This window comes from Ursus arctos, unplaced genomic scaffold, assembly GCF_023065955.2.
Source record: "Ursus arctos isolate Adak ecotype North America unplaced genomic scaffold, UrsArc2.0 scaffold_11, whole genome shotgun sequence".
NCBI classification, from domain to species: Eukaryota; Metazoa; Chordata; class Mammalia; order Carnivora; family Ursidae; genus Ursus; species Ursus arctos.
The window spans coordinates 16,680,478-16,699,822 of record NW_026622775.1 but is presented as its reverse complement, the minus strand read 5'-3'; the positions used below and the strand labels follow the sequence as shown (position 1 = coordinate 16,699,822).

The window sequence follows — 19,345 nt, the reverse complement described above, 5'->3', positions numbered from 1 at the left end:
TTTGGAGACTCCCTGGAAATGTCAAGTAGAGACGTTCTAGAGAAGAATCAAGTGCAACTCAGACAACTAGAGTGTGGGAGCTGGAATTCGGGCCTGGAATCTAATTTGGAAACTTTCTTTCTCTTCTTCTGATAGGTGTGGCCTTCAATGCAGTAAAAGGGGGTCTCTCCTAAGAAGAACATTTTCATGCATCTCCAGGGGAGAGGTATGTCTGGATCTGTCAATGTAATTATCCTTCTATTTATCAAGTCTACTCCTCTGTAGAACATTTCTATCCAATGAAATTCCCTTGCTCAGATTTCTTGCTCCCAAAGCAACGTTGTGATTATAATTTCTGGCTTCTGTGCATCTCTCCCACAGAAAGAGAGTGTACTGACCAGCCCATATGACCACGTGGCCACCCTTCACACTTCTGTTCTTACTGAACAGAAACCATCAGTATTCTGGTTTATATGTCAATCTTGTGCAAAATTTCCTTCCCCCCCCCTTCAGCTGCATTCTTTTTCATTAAGACATTTTTTTAGAGCAGTTTTAAGTTTACAGTGAAATTGAGAGGAAGATAATAGAGATCCCCCATCTACCCCTGCCCCATTCATGCATAGCCCCCCCATTGTGCACCCTCCCCCCCCCCACCAGAGGGATGCTTTTATTATGAGGAACCTACTTTGACACATCATCGCCCAAAAGCCAAAGTCTACGTTAGGGTTCACTCTTGGTGTTGTAAATTCTATGGATTTAGGCAAACATCTGATGGCCCATATCCATCATTGCAGTATCATACAGAAGAGTTTCACTGCCTGAAATTCATCTGTGCTCTGCCTATCATAGTTCCACCCTGCACTCTGGCAACCACTCATCTTTTACTGTCTCCATAGTTTTGCTTTCTCCAGAATGTCATAGAGTTGGAAACATACCATATGTAGACTATTCAAATTGGCTTCTTTCACTTAGTAATATGCATTTTAGTTTCCTCCACGTCTTTTTATAGCTCAATAGCTCATTTCTTTCTAGCTCTCTATATTCCATTGTCTGGACCTACCACGATGTATCCATGTACTTACCAAAGGACACCTGAGTTGCTTCCGAGTTCCGGCGATTATGATTAAAGCTGTTATAAACATCCGCACGCAGGGTTTTATGTGGATATATAGGTTTTCCACGCCTTCAGGAGCATGAGTCCTGGATCACAGTGTAAGAGGATGTTTAGCTTTCTACAAACTGCCAAACTGTCTTCCAGGGTGGCTATCCCACTTTGTGTTCCCATCAGTCATAAACGAGAGTCCCTGTTGCTCCACATCCTGGCCAACATTTGGGGTTGTGTGTGTGGTTTCTTAATGGGCGTCCGTTGTTTTGAGACTGATCGCTTCTGGGTGCACTGGCCAAATCAAGTTTCTTTACATGAATGTAACCGAGGACCAGGTCTGGGTGTTGTTTCCTCAAGAGGCTGCTCTTGGCTCAGCGGGCCTTAGTCTACAACATTTCGAGTTTGTCTATTTCTAATCTCACTGCTTAGATTTGGTCCAGTGTAGCGACTGCCTTTCCTCATGTGTACGAGCAGGATGGGCTCCACATAAGGGGGCTGGAGGAGTAATAATCCAACCTGATTTCTTTTTTTTTTTTTTTTAAGATTTTATTTATTTATTTGACAGAGAGAGAGACAGCCAGTGAGAGAGGGAACACAAGCAGTGGGAGTGGGAGAGGAAGAAGCAGGCTCATAGCGGAGGAGCCTGATGTGGGACTCGATCCCAGAACGCCGGGATCACGCCCTGAGCCGAAGGCACATGCTTAACCGCTGTGCCACCCAGGTGCCCCCCAACCTGATTTCTAAGCGTCATCTATTTCAGGACAACAGGGTAGAAGTTTATTTTATTATTTTTTTTTTAAGATTTTATTTATTTATGTGACAGAGAGACAGCCAGCGAGAGAGGGAACACAGCAGGGGGAGTGGGAGAGGAAGAAGCAGGCTCATAGCGGAGGAGCCCGATGTGGGACTCGATCCCAGTACGCCGGGATCACGCCCTGAGCCGAAGGCAGACGCTTTAACGACTGCGCTACCCAGGCGCCCCAGGGTAGAAGTTTAGACATAATTGAGATCATACGCAACTCCCTGGAAGCTGATTAAACGATTCTGCTAAATTGCTAAGACTTCCTTTGCCTAGAAGGTGGCTGGGGGCCTGGCGGGGGAGAAAGGCGATTGCTCGCAGGACCAGTGAGTTCCCTGCAGGCGGTACAGCCCAGTGACAGCCGGCATGTGGAACCCAGGGGGAATGCTGCCCCTGGACTTGACAATACAGTCATCCTGCAGAATGGACAAGACGAGGGCCAAAGTAAACATTTGAGAAAAGGCGAAAATGTAAATTTTTAGCAAAAAAAAAAAAAAAAAAAGTCCAGAAAAAGACTCTTCCATTCATTACCAAAGCAAATAGTCCCTAGTGGATGGGTCACTCCCGTTGTGAGGCCTGTTTGGGCAGTTTCTGCACCTGACCTGAGCTGCATGACTTGAGAAGTAGAAAATAGATCTACCTCCCTTTTATTGGGAGAGTAGAGCTCATGGAGAAGTATGTGTCAATTTCTATAAACACACACACACACACACACACACACACACACACAAGCAGCACGGCATTTGGCCGTGTCAATCAAAAGAGAAACTGAAGAAAACTCAAAACCCCTGTAAACCCCAAGAGAAGTTTCAAAGTGTACAACGGAGGTTGGACGATGCTTGACGCTTCATCTTTTCCAAAATCCGATTCGTGAAATTTTGTGGAATTGTCGTAAACAGTAGATATGCTGCGGATGTTTGTTCCCCACGAACAAACTTTCTAATAAAAAGGCGGAGGTAATCCTGGAGGAAGGCACGATTCAGCAATCTGCTCTTTCTAATTTTGAAACCTTTAACAATGTTCTCCGAGCCAAGACGCCACTTTACTTATTTACAGATCACAAATTTAGAAGCTTTCTTAATTTCAGGGGGAAAGACTATCTCCGGCTTGAGAGTTAGCAGACTGACTTTCAGACTAGTTAATTTTTATTTACTCGTTCGCTCCTTAGTTGTAGTTATAAAAGTCTTCACAAGCCTGGACATGACAACTGCGGGGGCAGCTCAAGGACACCGTCCCCTTGCGCTGGTGTCCAACAGGTAACGCCTTCGCTCGGGTCGCTGGTCCCCGCCGCTGCGCTCAGCAGGGCCGCCCGCTTCCTGGACGCAGGACCTGTCTTACGAAGTCCCTTTAAGACCTTCGCATCCGCATGTCCTAACCATGCAGGGTGTGGAAGCACGAGCCCCCGCACGTGCCGCAAACCTGGGGGAGCAGAAGCCAGCTCTGCCTGTCGCCTCTTGCGGGGCCCTCCAGGGAGCTGGAGCGCAGCACAGTGGTCCAGACAAATCAATTTTCCTTTTGCCCTTTGGCTTCTCTGTCCCATTTGCTTGAATGTTCTACATTTCCTGGTAAAGCCCAGGACTGGGAAAGGCTCTGTAGACACAGGGGCTGTTCTGGCTGCTGTTTTCTCAAATCCCCCAGGGAAGCGCTGGGGGCCAGCTCCGCGGGAAGGCGCACGGACTGCAGGAAAACACACCCTGCGCACCTCACCCTGACTCCCGGCCCGCACTGGGGGGTGGGGCGCGTGGGGGGGGGTTTACTCAGCACAACACAGAGAGCTGAGCTCCCTTTTGACAAACACTCATGTCCTACAGCTATTTATTGAGCAGTTGCAGTGTGTGAGACTTGGTATTGGGTGTTGAGAGGACCCAGAAAAATGTAAGAAATGCCTCTTGCCTTTAAGTCATCAATAAACTAGCTAGACAAAGAAAACAAATACACATGGAAATACTCTATTTCCTTGATTCAGAGATGCCATTTATAGAAAGACATACCATAAAGTAGTAACTTTTCGGGAAAAAATCTAAACCTCATCAAATGCATGCATTGGTTATAAGACAGAATTTGGCTTCAGAAATATGAACATGTGGGGGGCGCCTGGGTGGCTCCGCTGGTTAAGCGCTGACTCTTGATTTCCGCTCAGGTATGATGGAAGTGTGGTGGGATTGGACCTGGAGTCAGGCTCCCTGCTCAGGGCAGAGTCAGCTTGAGATTCTCTCTCTCCCTCTGCTCTTCTCCTGCTTGTGCTCTCTCTCTCTTTCTAAAATAAAATAATAAAATAAAATAAAAAAGAAACATGAACATGTGAAGAAAAGGAGCAGCTTGAGAGCAAGGGATACACAGTGGTGGCAGGAGTAGGGGGGATACTTGGACTCCTGACAGCTGCTGCTGGCGCGCGCCTGCTCACTAGAGAAGGAGCTGCCCCAAACGTGACCTCAGCTCATCCCCATAACGACCCCTGTGAAGTTGCTACTGTTATTCTCATTTTTACAAATAAAGAAATTGAGAGACGGATATTAAGCAACTTTTCCAAAGTCATAAAACTGGTGAGTGAGGGAGCCAGTGTTAGAACCCGAGTGTGAGAAGCAGTTCTAAGATAGGCTCTGGGTTTGGAATCCTGGCTGTCCTACTTATTGCATAACCTTCTTGTGCTTCGGTTTCCAGATCCGTAAAATGGGATCTAGAAATAGCACTTACCGTAGAGTGTTGTTTTTCTCCCCATTTCTGGGGTAGAATTGACAAAATTGTAAGTATTTAAAGTGTATGATGTGATGATCTGATACCCATGTGCATTCCAAAAGGACCTGGCCATTGAGTTTATTAAACATTCATCATCTCACATATTTGCCTCTTTTTCTGGAGGAGAGCACTTAAGTTCTACTTTCTTAGCAAATTTCAATTTACGCAGTACCGCGTTATCAACTATAGTCACCACGTTATACATTAGATCCTTAGAATTTATTTTATAACTGAAAGTTTGTACCCTTTTACCAACCTCTCTCTATTTCCCCTACCCCACTGGCCCTGGCAACCCCTTTGCTCTCTCTTTCTATGAATTCAATTTTTTTTTAAGATTTCATATATAAGTGATACTGTGCAGTATTTGCCTTTCTCTGTGTGGCTTATTTTACTTTGCATAATGCCCTCAAGTTCCATCCATGTTGTTGCAAATGACAGGATTCCCTTCTTTTTTTTTTAAGATTTTATTTTATCTTATATATTTTTATTTTTTTTTTTTTTATTTTTTTAAAGATTTTATTTATTTATTTGACAGAGATAGAGACAGCCAGCGAGAGAGGGAACACAAGCAGGGGGAGTGGGAGAGGAAGAAGCAGGCTCACAACGGAGGAGCCTGATGTGGGACTCGATCCCAGAACGCCGGGATCACGCCCTGAGCCGAAGGCAGACGCTTAACCGCTGTGCCACCCAGGCGCCCCAATCTTATATATTTTTAAAAGGTTTTACTTGTTATTTATTTATTCGATGGAGAGCACACAAGCAGGGGAGCGGCAGGCAGAGGGAAAGAGAGAAGCAGGCTCCCAGCTGAGCAGGGAGCCTGATGTGGGGCTCGATCCCAGGACCCTGGGATCATAACCTGAGCCCAAGGCAGACACTTACCTGACTGAGCCACCCAGGTGCCCCTAAGATTTTATTTTTAAGCAATCTCTACTCCCAACGTGGGGCCCGACTCCACAGTTCCCAGATCAAGAGTCGCATGCTCTACTGACTGAGCCAGCCAGGGACCCCTAGGATCCCCTTCTTTTTTAAGACTATACAATATTCTACTGTGTATATATACTTGCTGGGTTGTTTTTAAGGTTAAAAATTATGATGTACTTAGGGGGCACCTGGGTGGCTCAGTCGTTAAGCGTCTGCCTTCGGCTCAGGGAGTGATCCTGGCCTTCTGGGATCGAGCCCCACATCAGGCTCTTCCACTAGGAGCCTGCTTCTTCCTCTCCCACTCCCCCTGCTTGTGTTCCCTCTCTCGCTGGCTGTCTCTCTCTCTCTCAAATAAATAAATAAAATCTTTAAAAAAAAATTATGATGTACTTAAAGTGCTTAGCAAGTGCCTGGTACACACATTGAAAATGCTCAATAAATGTAATCTATTACTGTTTTATTATTGTGAAAGCGGTGTGGGAAGACGCTTTATCAATACTAGGTAATAAACAGGCAAATGGACGATGATGGGAACCAGTTTCAAAGGTTCAGATTTTACTAGAAGTCTTGTTCTGCTAAAAGTAAGCCGTGTAATAAGCCCTTGCCAGCCTTCATAATACTCTCAACACCAGAAAGACAGAGGAAACAACAAAGGAACTACTATTCTTGACTTAATTCTGACGACAAAGAACTTGATGGCTATTGTGTAACTTCCAGGATCCTAGGGAAAAACTGACTGCGTCATTCTGGGTCAAAGAGAGGAAAAGGACCATCAGGCTGAGCTGACGTGAGTCCTGGATTTTGGAAAACAGGCTTTAGAAAGTTCAGAAAAATGATGGATATGCTCCCGTTGACCAGAAATATCATTCCTGAGAAAGGGGGGATTCTGCAGAAACAACAGCAACCACAAATAGAAAACGCACGTCAGGTCGAACACTCGTAAATAATTTCTGTGAAAAGGAACAGGTGATGGCTGCCGCAGAAAAACTTCTCTGAATTGTTCACATGGCCACAGGATGTGTATAAAGAGCAGAAGGATGTACACTCAGGGAGGCCGTGCCCTGTGCTCAGAGCGCCGGCTGGGAGAGAGGTGGGAACGGTAGGCCAATGAGCTCCTTAAAGATGAGCCTGGGTCACACTTTATATACATGTTTTCCTTTATCCTTCACAACCTTAAAAGGTAGATGTTATGACTTTTGTGTTTCAGAGTGTGATATTGGGATATAATAAGAAATATATATGTGGTCTCTGATCCACACTCCTGGCACAGACCTCCTAAAACCCTTGTAGTTTCCTAAGCCATGGGGGCGATTGGAGCACCTTTTGTTATTCATAATAAACCCCATCAAATACAGCTGAGTTTATGCTAATGACGTGACTCTACGTGAGCCCTTAAGTAGCTTCAGTTGGGTTGCTGGTTGCCTGAGGAGCCAAACATGTGATTAGACAGAACTTTCAGCCCCACCCCCAATCTCTGGGGAGTGGAATGAGCCTAGAGATTGAGTTAATCAACAATGGCCAATAGTTTAATGGTTTCACCAATCATCCCTACATATTGGAACCTCCATAACCCTCCCTTTTTCAAACAACGGGGCTCCGAGAACTTCAGCGTTGGTGAACGTATAAAGGTGCTGGGTCGGTGCTGGACCTAGAGAGGGCCTGGAGGCTCTGTCCCTTTCCTCCATAACTTGCCCTATGCATTCCTTGCATTTGGCTACCCCCGAGCTATATTCTTTTATAGTAAACTGGTGGTAGTCAGTAGATGCCTTCCTGAGTTATGGGAGCTGTTCTAGAAAATAACCGAACCTGAGGAGGGGGTGATGGGCATCTCTGATGTATAGCCAGTCGGTCAGAAATATGAGTGACCCAGACTTGCAATTGGCATCTGAAATGGGAGGCAGCCTTATGGGATGAGCCCTTAGCCTGTAGGATTTGTGCTAAGTTCAGGTAGTTAGTGTCCGAATCTAATTGACTTGTGGGACGCTCTGTTCCATCCACAGAACATTGCCTGGTCTGGAAAGCCCGCACTTCTGGTGTCAGAAATGCTCTGTGGGCAAAAACAGGTCTTCCTAGGACAGAATAAGAAATCTGTATTGGTGAGGTTGGGGGATTTACTGGGGATCACACAGGAAGTCAACAGTAGAGCTGGGATTAAATTCTAGAACTGTCTGAATGTGAAGTCTAAGCTCTTTAGCACAGCTCTGCCTGCTTTTCCTCAGCAGAATGCCCTTGATCCTGACTGTTTAGAGGCCAGGAGAGCTTTTGGTGCCACACAGATATTTTAATTCCTTCTCCTTGAATGAGTGTTTTCTTCATATTCTCTCAACTTTCGAGGATGGGTTGGACAGTGGAGGCGGCCAAGAATCAAGGTCACCAAAGCGAGGGCTGCCCAGGGGGAGCGCACCACCATCCGGTTGTTGCAGGCTCGAAGCCGGGGCGTGGCATCTGCTCCCTCCTCAACACTGCTGTTCCTACCAGTCTGTCCCCTGACCTAACTCTGATTATCTTCTCCCAGTGATCAAGCTAACCAGCCTCCCTTCATCAAGAAAAGGTCTTATATAATCCTGAGCCCGTACACAGCAACATTTTAGAAAACTGAGATTCCAATAATTCTCTGCTATGAATCCCATACTAGGTATGAATACGGGAGATAAATCCATATCAGGAAAGGGTGCCTGGAATTTCAATGCCATTAACTAAAATTTCAAACCTAGTCCAAAATCCAAGGAAAGGTCTAGGTACAAGCCCTTATAGATGTCCAGCCAGGCAGATGGTGACATGGGAAGCCCGCAGCTGATATGGGGCCTCAGCCATGGAGAGGGTTCAATTCAGGGTGGGAAAGCCAATCATTGAAGGATCTGGGTAACAAGCAGAAAGTATGTCTGTTGGAAAAGAGGTAGAAAGAAACCCAGTCACAGGAGAGCGCTAGGATATCGAAGTCAGCATGTTAGACTGATTAGAGCTACTAAGCCATGGTCCTCTCTTCCCTCTACTGGAAGACCGGCGCGGGAAGCTCAGTTAGCTGCGGCGTGAGGTTTAGAGCCTTACAGGACCAGAAGCATAGCGGAGCATTACAGCATAAACCTAGGCCAGGTCGATCTACTCTCGGGGAAAATTTATGCTTCCTAGCTTACCTTATGTAAACTCTTTATTATTTTGTTTGTGGACAGTATCCGTAAAGTTGCTATTTTAAACGTAGCCACCTTAATGCACTGGCATTATTAAATACACGTTTCTTGGAGGGCGGGTAGAGATACAGCACGGTGCTGAGCGGAACAGAGTTCCAAAAAAGGAAAATAAGTGCTGTTTGCTCTCATGAGCTACTGTCCAACAAGGCAGAACGCACGAACGAAACAGTACACTGGTAATGCAAGAGCATTTAAGGGCCAAAATGAATCGTGCAGATGACACGGGAGCTCACGGAAAGGAGAGGACGCTGAAGGCTGGCAGAGCGAGGGGGGCAGTTTTGTGGAGTTGGGGTCTTGGGCTGTGTGCCGAAGGCTTCGGCTCAGCAGAGAAGGACGAAAAGGTGTGGCGGCTGAGGGTGCAAACTACTTAAGGACCCTGAGGTGGCAGACACGTGGAGGGGGAGGGGCAGGAGGAAGACGAGGCTTCTCCGGCAGCCCTGGGCACACTGAGCCCGAGAGGAAACCATGGTAAGGGAGTGGCTAGGTGCTTCCAGCCTGAAGAGTTGCACTTCCGTGGAAGCCAGGAGGTGACCGCCACACGCCCGGCTCCTGCAGTGTGCTTAGAGGAGAGCGGGGAGCGGGAGGCTGGCGTGTGCACGAAGCACGAGATGACGAAACCCGGATCTAACTGGGAACAGTGGGGGCGGAAAGGCAGAAATGGGTCTGAGACACACATTTGGGTTTTTAAAAAAGAAAAGAAAATTTGGCGATAACCCCTATTGCTTTTTTTTTTTTTTTTTAAGATTTTATTTATTTATTTATTTGACAGAGACAGCGAAAGAGGGAGGGAACACAAGCAGGGGGAGTGGGAGGGGAGGAAGCAGGCTCCCTGCGGAGCAGCCCGATATGGGGCTCGATCCCAAGACTCTGGGATCACGCCCTGAGCCCAAAGCAAACGCTTAACGACTGCGCCACCCAGGCGCCCCCCTATTGCTTTAGAGTGATAACTGCTGTTCATACCTTGGTACACATTTTCCAAAGCTTTTTTTTTTTCTCATTTTATGTACTTCCTTGGTTTGAGTCCTGCTCTGCTAGGTTACTGGCGGTGTGAGATCCGAGTTACTTGGCCTCTCAAGTCTCTTAGTTCCCAGTTTCCTCAACAGTACATGGGGCAAATAAGCCACCTTGCTGGGAATAAATTGGACAATATATGTAAGTTCACTTAGCACAGACCTTGCACATAGCGAATGCTTTATCATTACTTGGCTATTATTATTAATTCTTATTGTTCATTTTTATGCTTGCACAGACTGGATATACCATAATTTATTCAACCATTCCCTTACTGGGACACTTTCAGGATAGTATTTCCTCTGTTGTCATTGTTGTTAGTTCAAACAATGTTGCCATAAACAACCTTGTACATCTAACTTTGAAAAGTCCATGTTATCAATTGATTTCAGAAACGAGAAGTTGGCACCTTTTAAACGTTGATCCATGTTGCATATGAGAAAGGATACATAGGATCCAGCAGCAGTTTAAGGAGAATGAATCAGTGTTGGTGTAAAGATTTGTAATCAGTCCGGGCCTACCTCAGGTTCTCCTGCTTCACAGATAATCATATTTTTTTTTTTACTAACTGAAGGTTGTGGCAACCCTGTGTCAAGTCTACTGGCACCATTTTTTCAACAGCACGCACTCACTTCATGTCTCTGTGTCACAATTTGGTCATTCTCACATTATTGCAAACATTTTCATTATTATTATATTTGTATGATCTATGATCAGTCATTATGACTCACTGAAAGCTTGGATGATGGTTCGCAATAAAGTAACTTTTCTTTAGCAATGAAGTATTTTTTAATTAAGTTAGTACATTTTTTTTTAGACATAACACTATTGCACATTTAATAAGTTACAGTATATTATAAACATAACTTTTATTTGCTCTGGGAAACTAAAACATTCAATGGACTCACGGTACTGCGGAGTTCACGCTTTTGCCATGTTTGTTTTATTGGGGTAGTCTGGGTCCAAAGCTGCAGTGTCTGAGGTATGCATGAATCTGTGATCAAGTCAAAGACTTTCAAGGACTGAGATTCCTCTCTCTGTCTCTGTCTCTCTGTCTATCTGTCTCTCTCTCTTGCAAACTCTTAGAGGAGTCTGGTGATCTTTCTATGCTTTCTTCCATTAACAACGTTTAAGCCAGCAGTGCCAGAATGGGAAAACAAAAACAAAAACAAAAAACTTGGAAAACTGTCTCACTGATTCACAATGAAAGTAACGATCTTCTTTCCTCCCCAGTGCCATGGATGTTAACAAGTCAAGGACTGTCCATCGTTGTCGTAGGTTGAATTGTGTCCTCCCAAAAATGATATGTTGAATCCCAACCCCAGGAACCACAGAATGTGACTCCTTTGGAAAGGATCTTGAGAGAGGTAACCATGTTCAAATTAAGGCAGTAGAGGGATTCTTAATCCAATATGACTAGTGTGTCTTAAAAAAGGCGGAAAGTTGGACGCAGAGGCAGCACAGAGAGAAGATGACAGTGTCTACAAAACATGGAGAGAGACCTGGGACACATCCTTCCTCAGGGCCCTGGGAAGGAACCAACCCTTCATTTTGCACTTCCAGAGCCTCCAGGAATGTGAGGCCCTGAGTTTCTGTTGTTAAACCACTCAGTGCGTTACAGCAGCCTTAAGAAACTAATGTAACCGTCATAAAAATGACATAAGACTAAAAATTTTTTTATTTGGTCTTTGTCAATTGGATTAATCAAGATCCTTGATTCATGATACATTGCTATCATCAGGCTGTGACTGTTTGGCCTAAATTTATTCCGTTATTTTTAATAATGTAATAAACATCTATGAACCCATCTCGCAAAACAAAAATAGGACCAGAAAATGACTCACACCTAATCATACATTCCTCCACAAATGTGACCCCTGACCTCCCCACCCATCAGCCTGAATTCTGAATTCATTTCCTTGCTTTTCTTTCTACATTGTTTTATTGTATTCCTAAACTGCGCATATTTTAAAAAATTTTAGTTGCTTTAAACTACTATAAAGGGTACATGTCATATATGATCTTTGGGGACATTCTCGTTCACTTAATACCACATTGCCAAGATTTAGCCGTCCTGTTGCGCATTGCTGTGTTTCATTTGTTATTCTAGTTTGGTGTTTTGAAATAAAATGTCCTGATGTCACGTCTGTTCTTTAGAGTCATGCTTACATTCTCATTCTTCCTTACCCCATTGTTCCTGCTATTTTAACTTAACGCCCTGATGGAGACCTTGTATTTCAGGAAGGAGGAGTCTCTCTGGCCCACGTGCCATGAGGACTTGTAGGGCTCACAGCTGCAGGAATCTTCCTGCTTCATTATTCGTCATATCTTTGTTCATTGTGACTCTCAGAAATTTATCCATAACAGCTATGAGGATCTACTTCTTAAAATGAAGCATTTCCCTTTGGTCACCAACCAAGAGGATAGAATAGTTCAGTGACTCACGTCGCTCAGATTTCAAAGGGTGAGTAAAGGGAAATGTTAATATGAGTCAGAATTTACCCAATGGTTTTGAGTAAATACCCCGAAAATAGTCTTTTTCTCCCTGGATTCCTGAGTGAGAGCCATGTGGTGATCCTTTCCTTAGGGAAGCATTGTGCTGTGGTAAGAACCTGATGGCTCTGGCAGGCAGAAGATGTGGCTGTCATCCACCAAACTGCCCCTACCTCTCACTATGTGACCTTGGACAAGTCACTGAATTAAATGGTCATTAGAAATACCTTTTAGTTCTAAGATCACAGGCCATTCTGCTTGCCTTCTCTATTTGTAGAAAACTCAACCCATTTCTAGTTTTTTTTTTTTTAAGATTTATTTATTTATTTGTCAGAGAGAGAGAGGGAGAGAGAGAGAGGGAGACAGAGTACGAACAGGGAGAGAGGCAGGCAGAGGAAGAAACAGGCTCCCCACTGAGCAAGGAGCCTCATGCAGGACTCGATTCCAGGTCCCTGGGATTATTACCTGAGCCGAAGGTAGACGCTAACCGACTAAGCCACCCCGCTGTCCCATCCCATTTCTAGTTTGTAAAATGTCTAAACAGGGTCTATGGAACCAGCCCAGGGTTTCCTCATTATTATAGCAAAATTTTTGAGAAGCAAAGACTGATGGCTAGGTAGTCCCCAGGCCTGGCCATGACGTTCAGTCCTCATAACCAGAGTTCCACAGCCAGAGCCAGAACGAAGCTGCCTTGGGAGTTTCTGGAGATGGACCCTCTGGGCCAATGGAAGGTGGTTCACGTTCCCCATTCTGTCACTCCTCTGCCTTCTCTGAGAACCCTTCGCAGGTTACTGTGTGTGCGCTTCGATGCTTTTCTAAACGCAACATACAGGACATTTGCAAAGGTAGAAAACAGAGAGAGTTGGAGATGGAATGGGAAGGAAGCATGGAGAAAGAAAGTCTAAGTAGTGCAAACATGCAAATAAAATGACCTTTGTGCCATAAATTTGGGGATTGGCAGAAATGGCTTATCTGAGGTATTTGAAATGTAGAATTTGCTGGGCTGGCAGATTAATCCCATCTCTGCCGGGGAAAGTATTCTGTGACATTAAAGGATTTATGTGTTTACTAATCTGTTTCAAACCTCAGAGGACTTGTTACAAAATACGCAGGTGGAGGAGAAGGAAATGGTCAGAAAGAAGAGGTTAAGGAAAAGGAGACCATTGTCATTTCTATTTCTGCTCTTAGTTTTGCTAACCCAGTGCTTAAAGGGGACTTGTGAAGCACTGTGGAATCTGTCCGAAAATACGGGGTGTGTAGCTGACGGTACGGACAACGTAGAGGGTCTCGTTTGTGTTGTTTTGTTTTTATACAGTTAATGTGACCATTCTCTGTAAACACACGAGCAAGAAGACATTACTCCTGTAATTTCAAACTCAGGGTTTCAAGCAGCTGTTTCAGAAAGAAGCAACTGCAAAATGCATTTAGGTTTCTAACAAGCTTTAATCTTATCGCTAGATTTATTGGGAGCAATCACCAATAGTTATTTCAACTTGGAACCGTCTCCTTTCTTTAATTTTCAAAACTCCCCTCCCCTCAAGTGCAAACAAACGTTTGCTTTACTGTTGCCTTTTTCGTCCTGGATGGACTGCAGAGTGCAATAGCCAAACATCCTCTTAATCTCTTTTTCAAAGACTATAACCCTCTTTAGGGTAAAGCAGTCATTTTGTTTTGTTCCACTGCACCTTGACAATGCCGAGAAAACATAATCCTTTACTTAGAATAGAGTCTCAGATTTGCTGTTCCATTACTCGGTAGCCTAAGCATTTGTATTAAAAGACAGTTAAGCTTTTTTCAGTGAGGCATTTCCTTCCTTACTTTCCTCACAGAAAGTTCTGCTTTATTTTTAGTAATATCCTGGCTCCTGGTATTGTATTTGTGCACATAATCCCTTCACAATCATGCTTAGCACTCTGGTGGCACCTTCCCTCCGAGGAACTCAAAGGCCTTTACAAACATTAATTAGTTCTCACAGCGCCCCCGTGAAATGGGTGAGTATTCCATTCCAATTGGTATATTATTATGCACATTTTGTGATTTTGCCAAAATTCTTTTTCCTTTCCTCCCCAGTGTGCTTCCTAATGGAATTCACCTTTAGTCCCTTGGAGCTGGCCCGCCAAGTGCCCGGTGAAGGAGCGAAGAGCGCAACGGGAAGGACCAAAGGAAGACTCGACGAGTGGTACCCAGCACGCTTGGTGGACCAGCATGTGGGGGGGCGGAAAGACCCTCCTTACTCTCCACCTCCACTGATACCCCGGGCAAGGGCGGAGGAGATAAGCTCGTGGGGACCCTCTCTTCCCTGAGACCACAGGAGAAACCTGACACAGGGCGGCGATGCCAGACAGCTTCCACCCAGAGCCATGGGCAAATTCCTGTGATTCTGAGCTACTGGACCATTCCAGGGCTGGTGCGCTCTTGGTGGTGCACTTTAACCCATCTTAAGAGGAGAAAAGGACACGCACGTTACCCCAGTAGCCACTGGAAAAATCCTCACTGTTCTTTGGGTTTAGTACAATCTGGCTCTGTGCTAAAACTTCACTGTAATATATATATTTTTAACAGCTTTCTGTAAAAAAACTTCCTAAAAATCACATTTTACAAAAGTGTGGGTCTTTATGACTTACAAAATGTTTGAAAATGTGTGTTAGTATTTCTATAGCTACTTGAATGATTCCAAGTTCTAGCTTTTAGTACACATTTTATTACTAAAACGGAAGCTATGTGGAGGGGTAAAGTGGCAGTTTGTTGAAGGGGAACCCAGGAGACATAAGGCCAGATTTCCCTTTTGACCGTAGGCAGGAGAGCCGAGTAGGAGCCCTTGAAACGGCTATCATCCTTCAACGCTCAGCCAATGGGCTCTTCCGCACTCATTCATTCACCCTCATCAAGCTTTCCGAGGAATTCCTGCTGAGAAGTTAGTTGGGGGGGGGGGGGGCAAAGCACAGAGGCCCACAAAATTTTTTTGTGGAAATATGCAAATAAAAAAGGATTTTTAAAAAAATTATTTGGCACAGAAGCCAAGTGATTTTCCTTCACTTACACTGGAAATTGGGGATTAAATTTGGACTGATTTTAGGCTGTTACATGCTAAAATAAGATGGAAAAAAACGTGGAGGAAAACTATAAAAATGGTATGAATTTAAGGTAAAATATAAGAATTTGAGCAATGACAGGAAATTCTTTGTGCTCTAATTTCCTGACCACTGACCTCTGTGGGAACTTAGTGCTGCCCTGTCATCTTCCTACACATTTATGCGCCATTTACTCTTTCTTCCCAAACCTCCCAAACTTCCTCCTCCAACCCCATACTCAGCTGAGAACAGAGCTTCCGATTTCATTAAGAAAAACAGTCCTAAATTTCCATCAAATCTCTCCACTTATTGCCCAGTACCATCTACCCTGCCTCTCTCTCTGTCGCCATAGGCACCTTTGTGTCTCCTGTTAGAGGCCAAGCCTGCCCTAGGGCCTGGGGCCTGTCATCTTCCCTGGCGCTGTAACTTACCAGGATCTAGGGCTAAATTCCTTCATCTTTATTACATCAGGAAAGCTCTGGCATCTTAATCTTACGAAAAGTAGGCCGCCATTTCAGACAACCAACAGAGTAGACTCCACAGTACTTCTGATATTTCAGGCAGATACCAAACTGTTGATGGGCATCAGACAGGGAGAGAGAGGGACAGAGAGGAAAGAGATACTTCTGGCTGAAAGAATGCCAAGAGATTAGGAATGTGAAATCTCTATAGACCATCAAACTCAGAACCGAACATGGGCTTCTCGTGGCAAACTGAATGAGGCCTAAACCCCCAATTTTTAGCAAATATAGAAGGTACTGTTTGAGAGTGGTGGAAAACAAAGTTGTATAATTAGGGTGAAACCAGGTTATATAAGTTGCTTCCAAATCTAAATATTGTTGAGTTTATTTTTGTTTGTTTGTTTATGTCATGAGAACCTGCAGAAAAGATTTTGATCATGTGCATTTTAAAGACAATTTTTGAAAAACTAATGAAATTCAGGAAACAAAGTATTTCCTATAATAAAAGAGCATGCATATCATTACTATATGAAGACCAGCACCATAATAATTATTGCAGCCACATAGTCAACGTGGCACAAATTTTTTCGGCGCTCCTTTTCAGAAGTCCAGAAAAAAACATATATGATCCTAACACCAATTCTGATGTGGGGATTTTTCTTCCAACCGTTGAGCTATTAACTCAGTTCAATTTAATTCCAACACTACCTGGTGATAGAGTCAGCTTCCACAGGTTAAGAGCTTAGTCCTTTAGGAGGACAGCCTCCACACCATCCCCGCCCCCGCCCCCGCCCCGGCCACCTTCGGATGCCAGTAGTCAGTCCAGGTTGTCACTTGTGCTTAGGACCATCTATAAATCAGAGGTTCCTATAACCTACTCCTTTGGGTTGATTAATTGGCTATAGCTGCTCAGAGAGCTCAGAGAAACGTTTTACTTTCTAGATCACTGGCTTATTATAAAAGATAAAACTCAGGAATAGCCAGATAGAAAAGATGCATAGGGCAAGGTGTGGGGAAAGGGCATGGAGCTTCCATGCTCTCTGAGCCACTTTTCTCAAATCTCCCTGTGTTAACTAACCCCCTGCTACTTGGCACAATTGATGACATCATTGGCCATTGGCATGGATCCAAGCTCTAGGCCCTCGCCCCTGTCCCCTCCACTGTGGACGCTCAGTATGTGATAGGCTGGCTCTCTGAACAGGGTGGTAGGAAGAGAGCAAGATAGAGCATACGCTTATGGAGGAACATGCATCTAGACACTAGGAGCACTGATAGCCAATATGAAATTGAAATGTTTTCTTTTCATCATTGTAATTGTTCCTTATTAGCAGTAGTTTTGTAAAAATCCATGGTCTGGCCTTAGCCTGTGCCCTGGGGGCGCTGAGGCAGGGTCCTTGCCCACACTTGGGACGAAGTGATAGGGAATTGCTGGTGACCTGGAGGAGCTTGTTAAGAAATAGCACCAGGGGCCCAGGGGTGAGGAGTGCCTTACATGGGAGAGACTTCGGGACAGAGGTGGGCAGTGAAGAGGGTGTTAAGCTACTGCCAATATGTGCTGGACAAACATTGAAGTGTTCATCAGGGGAATCCCAGTAAGTATTTGAAGGAGTAAAATCAGTAGAATGGACTTTCGGTTATAGGAGAATGAAAACTTAGAGACGTAAATTGGGTGTGAAAGGAAATGTACCCTTATTTTTTTTTTAACAGCCAGTGAAGTCTGAGACTATATTTGTTACATAATAACCCCTCAATTATCTTGGGGTTTTTACTTCATTTCCTTGTACGACTTCATGCACTAGCACTCAAAGAACAACGATAAAAAATTGCCCTAGTTTCTGATATTTAATTACTTTTCAGGCCATTGGTTTAGTATTATTTTAGCATGTTAATATTATCTTTACCTTTCGAAAAAAATGAGAAATGAATGTTGAATTCCATACTGAATGCCTTGTTCTCTATTTTGATCTATTAATATGCTAAATTATTTGATTCTGAGTAGTAATTTTTTTTTATTATGTTCAGTTAGCCACTGTATAGTACATCCTCAGTTTTGATGTAGTGTTCAATGATTCACTAGTTGCGTATAACACCCAGTGTTCATCACAACACATGCCCTCCTTAATACCCATCACCCTGTTACCCCAACCCCAACCCCTTCCCTCTGAAACCCTCACTTTGTTTCCCGGAGTCCATAGTCTCTCATGGTTCATCTCCCTCTCTGATTTCTCCCCCTTCAGATCTCCCTCCCTTCCCCTATGGCCTCTGTACTATTGCTTCTCTGTGCTATTGCTTATGTCCCACATATGCATGAAACCATATAATTGTCTTTTGCTGCTTGACTTACTTCGCTTAGCATAATTCCCTCCAGTTCCGTCCATGTTGATGCAAATGGTGGGTATTCATCTTTTCTGATGGCTGAATAATATTCCATTGTATATATGGACCACATCTTTATTCACTCATCTGTTGAAGGGCATCTCGGCTCCTTCCACAGTTTGGCTATTGTGGACATTGCTGCTATGAACATTAGGGTGCATGTGTCCCTTCTTTTCACTACGTCTGTATCTTTGGGGTAAATATCTAGTAGTGCAATTTCTGGGTCATAGGGTAGCTCTATTTTTAACTTCTTGAGGAACCTCCATGCTGTTTCCTAGAGTGGCTGCACCAGCTTGCATTTCCACCAACAGTGTAAAAGGGTTCCCCTTTCTCCACATCCAGGCCAACATTTGTTGTTTCCTGTTTTGTTAATTTTTGCCACTCTAACTGGTGGAAGGTGGATCCTCATTGTGGTTTTGATTGGTATTTCCCTGATGGCTAGTGATGTTGAACATTTTTTCATGTGTCTATTGGCCATTTGGATGTCTTCTTTTGAGAAGTGTCTGTTCATGTCTTCTGCCCATTTTTTGACTGGGTTATTTGTTTTTGAGTGTTGAGTTTGAGAAGTTCTTTATAGATCTTAGATATCAGCCCTTTATCTGTAATGTCATTTGCAAATATCTTCTCCCACTCCGTGGATTGCCTCTTAGTTTTGTTGACTGTTTCCTTTGGTGTGCAGAAACTTTTTATCTTGATGAAGTCCAAAAGTTCATTTTTGCTTTTGTTTCCCTTGCTTTTGGAGACGGGTCTTGAAAGAAGTTGCTTTGGCCGATGTCGTAGAGGTTGCAGCCTGTGTTCTTCTCTAGGATTTTGTTGGATTCTTGTCTCACACTGAGGTCTTTCATCCATTTGGAGTTGATCTTTGTGTATGGTATAAGAGAGTGGTCGAGTTTCATTCTTCTGCATATAGCTGTCCAATTTTCCCCGCACCGTTTATTGAAGAGACTGTCTTTTGAGTAGCAATTTTCTAAAGGTGCTTCTTTAAAGAAATGTAGCAAGCGAAAGGGGGTTGGCACTATGTCAGTCATAGCGGGAATTGGGAAAACTTCCTTTTTCTTTATGCTCTGAAACAGTATCAATGGCATAACGATGACTAGATTGAAGAGCTGAATTAATTTTAGCCTATCAAACCATCCACGCTTAAGAATTTGTGAGAGAGAGGTAGCTATATGAACATCAACAATTTCACCAGGGTTCTCGAATTT

General features: G+C 44.1%; 1 protein-coding gene across 2 annotated transcripts in view; it reads right to left on the bottom strand.

Moving 5' to 3' along the window:
• Positions 1-3,927: 3,927 nt before the first annotated feature.
• The window catches only part of AFG2A (AFG2 AAA ATPase homolog A), a 340,553-nt gene continuing 325,135 nt past the window's right edge, over positions 3,928-19,345 (bottom strand). For both annotated transcript variants that reach the window (XM_057310049.1, XM_057310050.1), the window contains exon 16: positions 3,928-4,140. In XM_057310049.1, the coding sequence (XP_057166032.1) occupies positions 3,931-4,140 (210 nt within the window). In that variant the 3' untranslated portion in view covers positions 3,928-3,930. The remainder of the gene's footprint in view (positions 4,141-19,345) is intronic.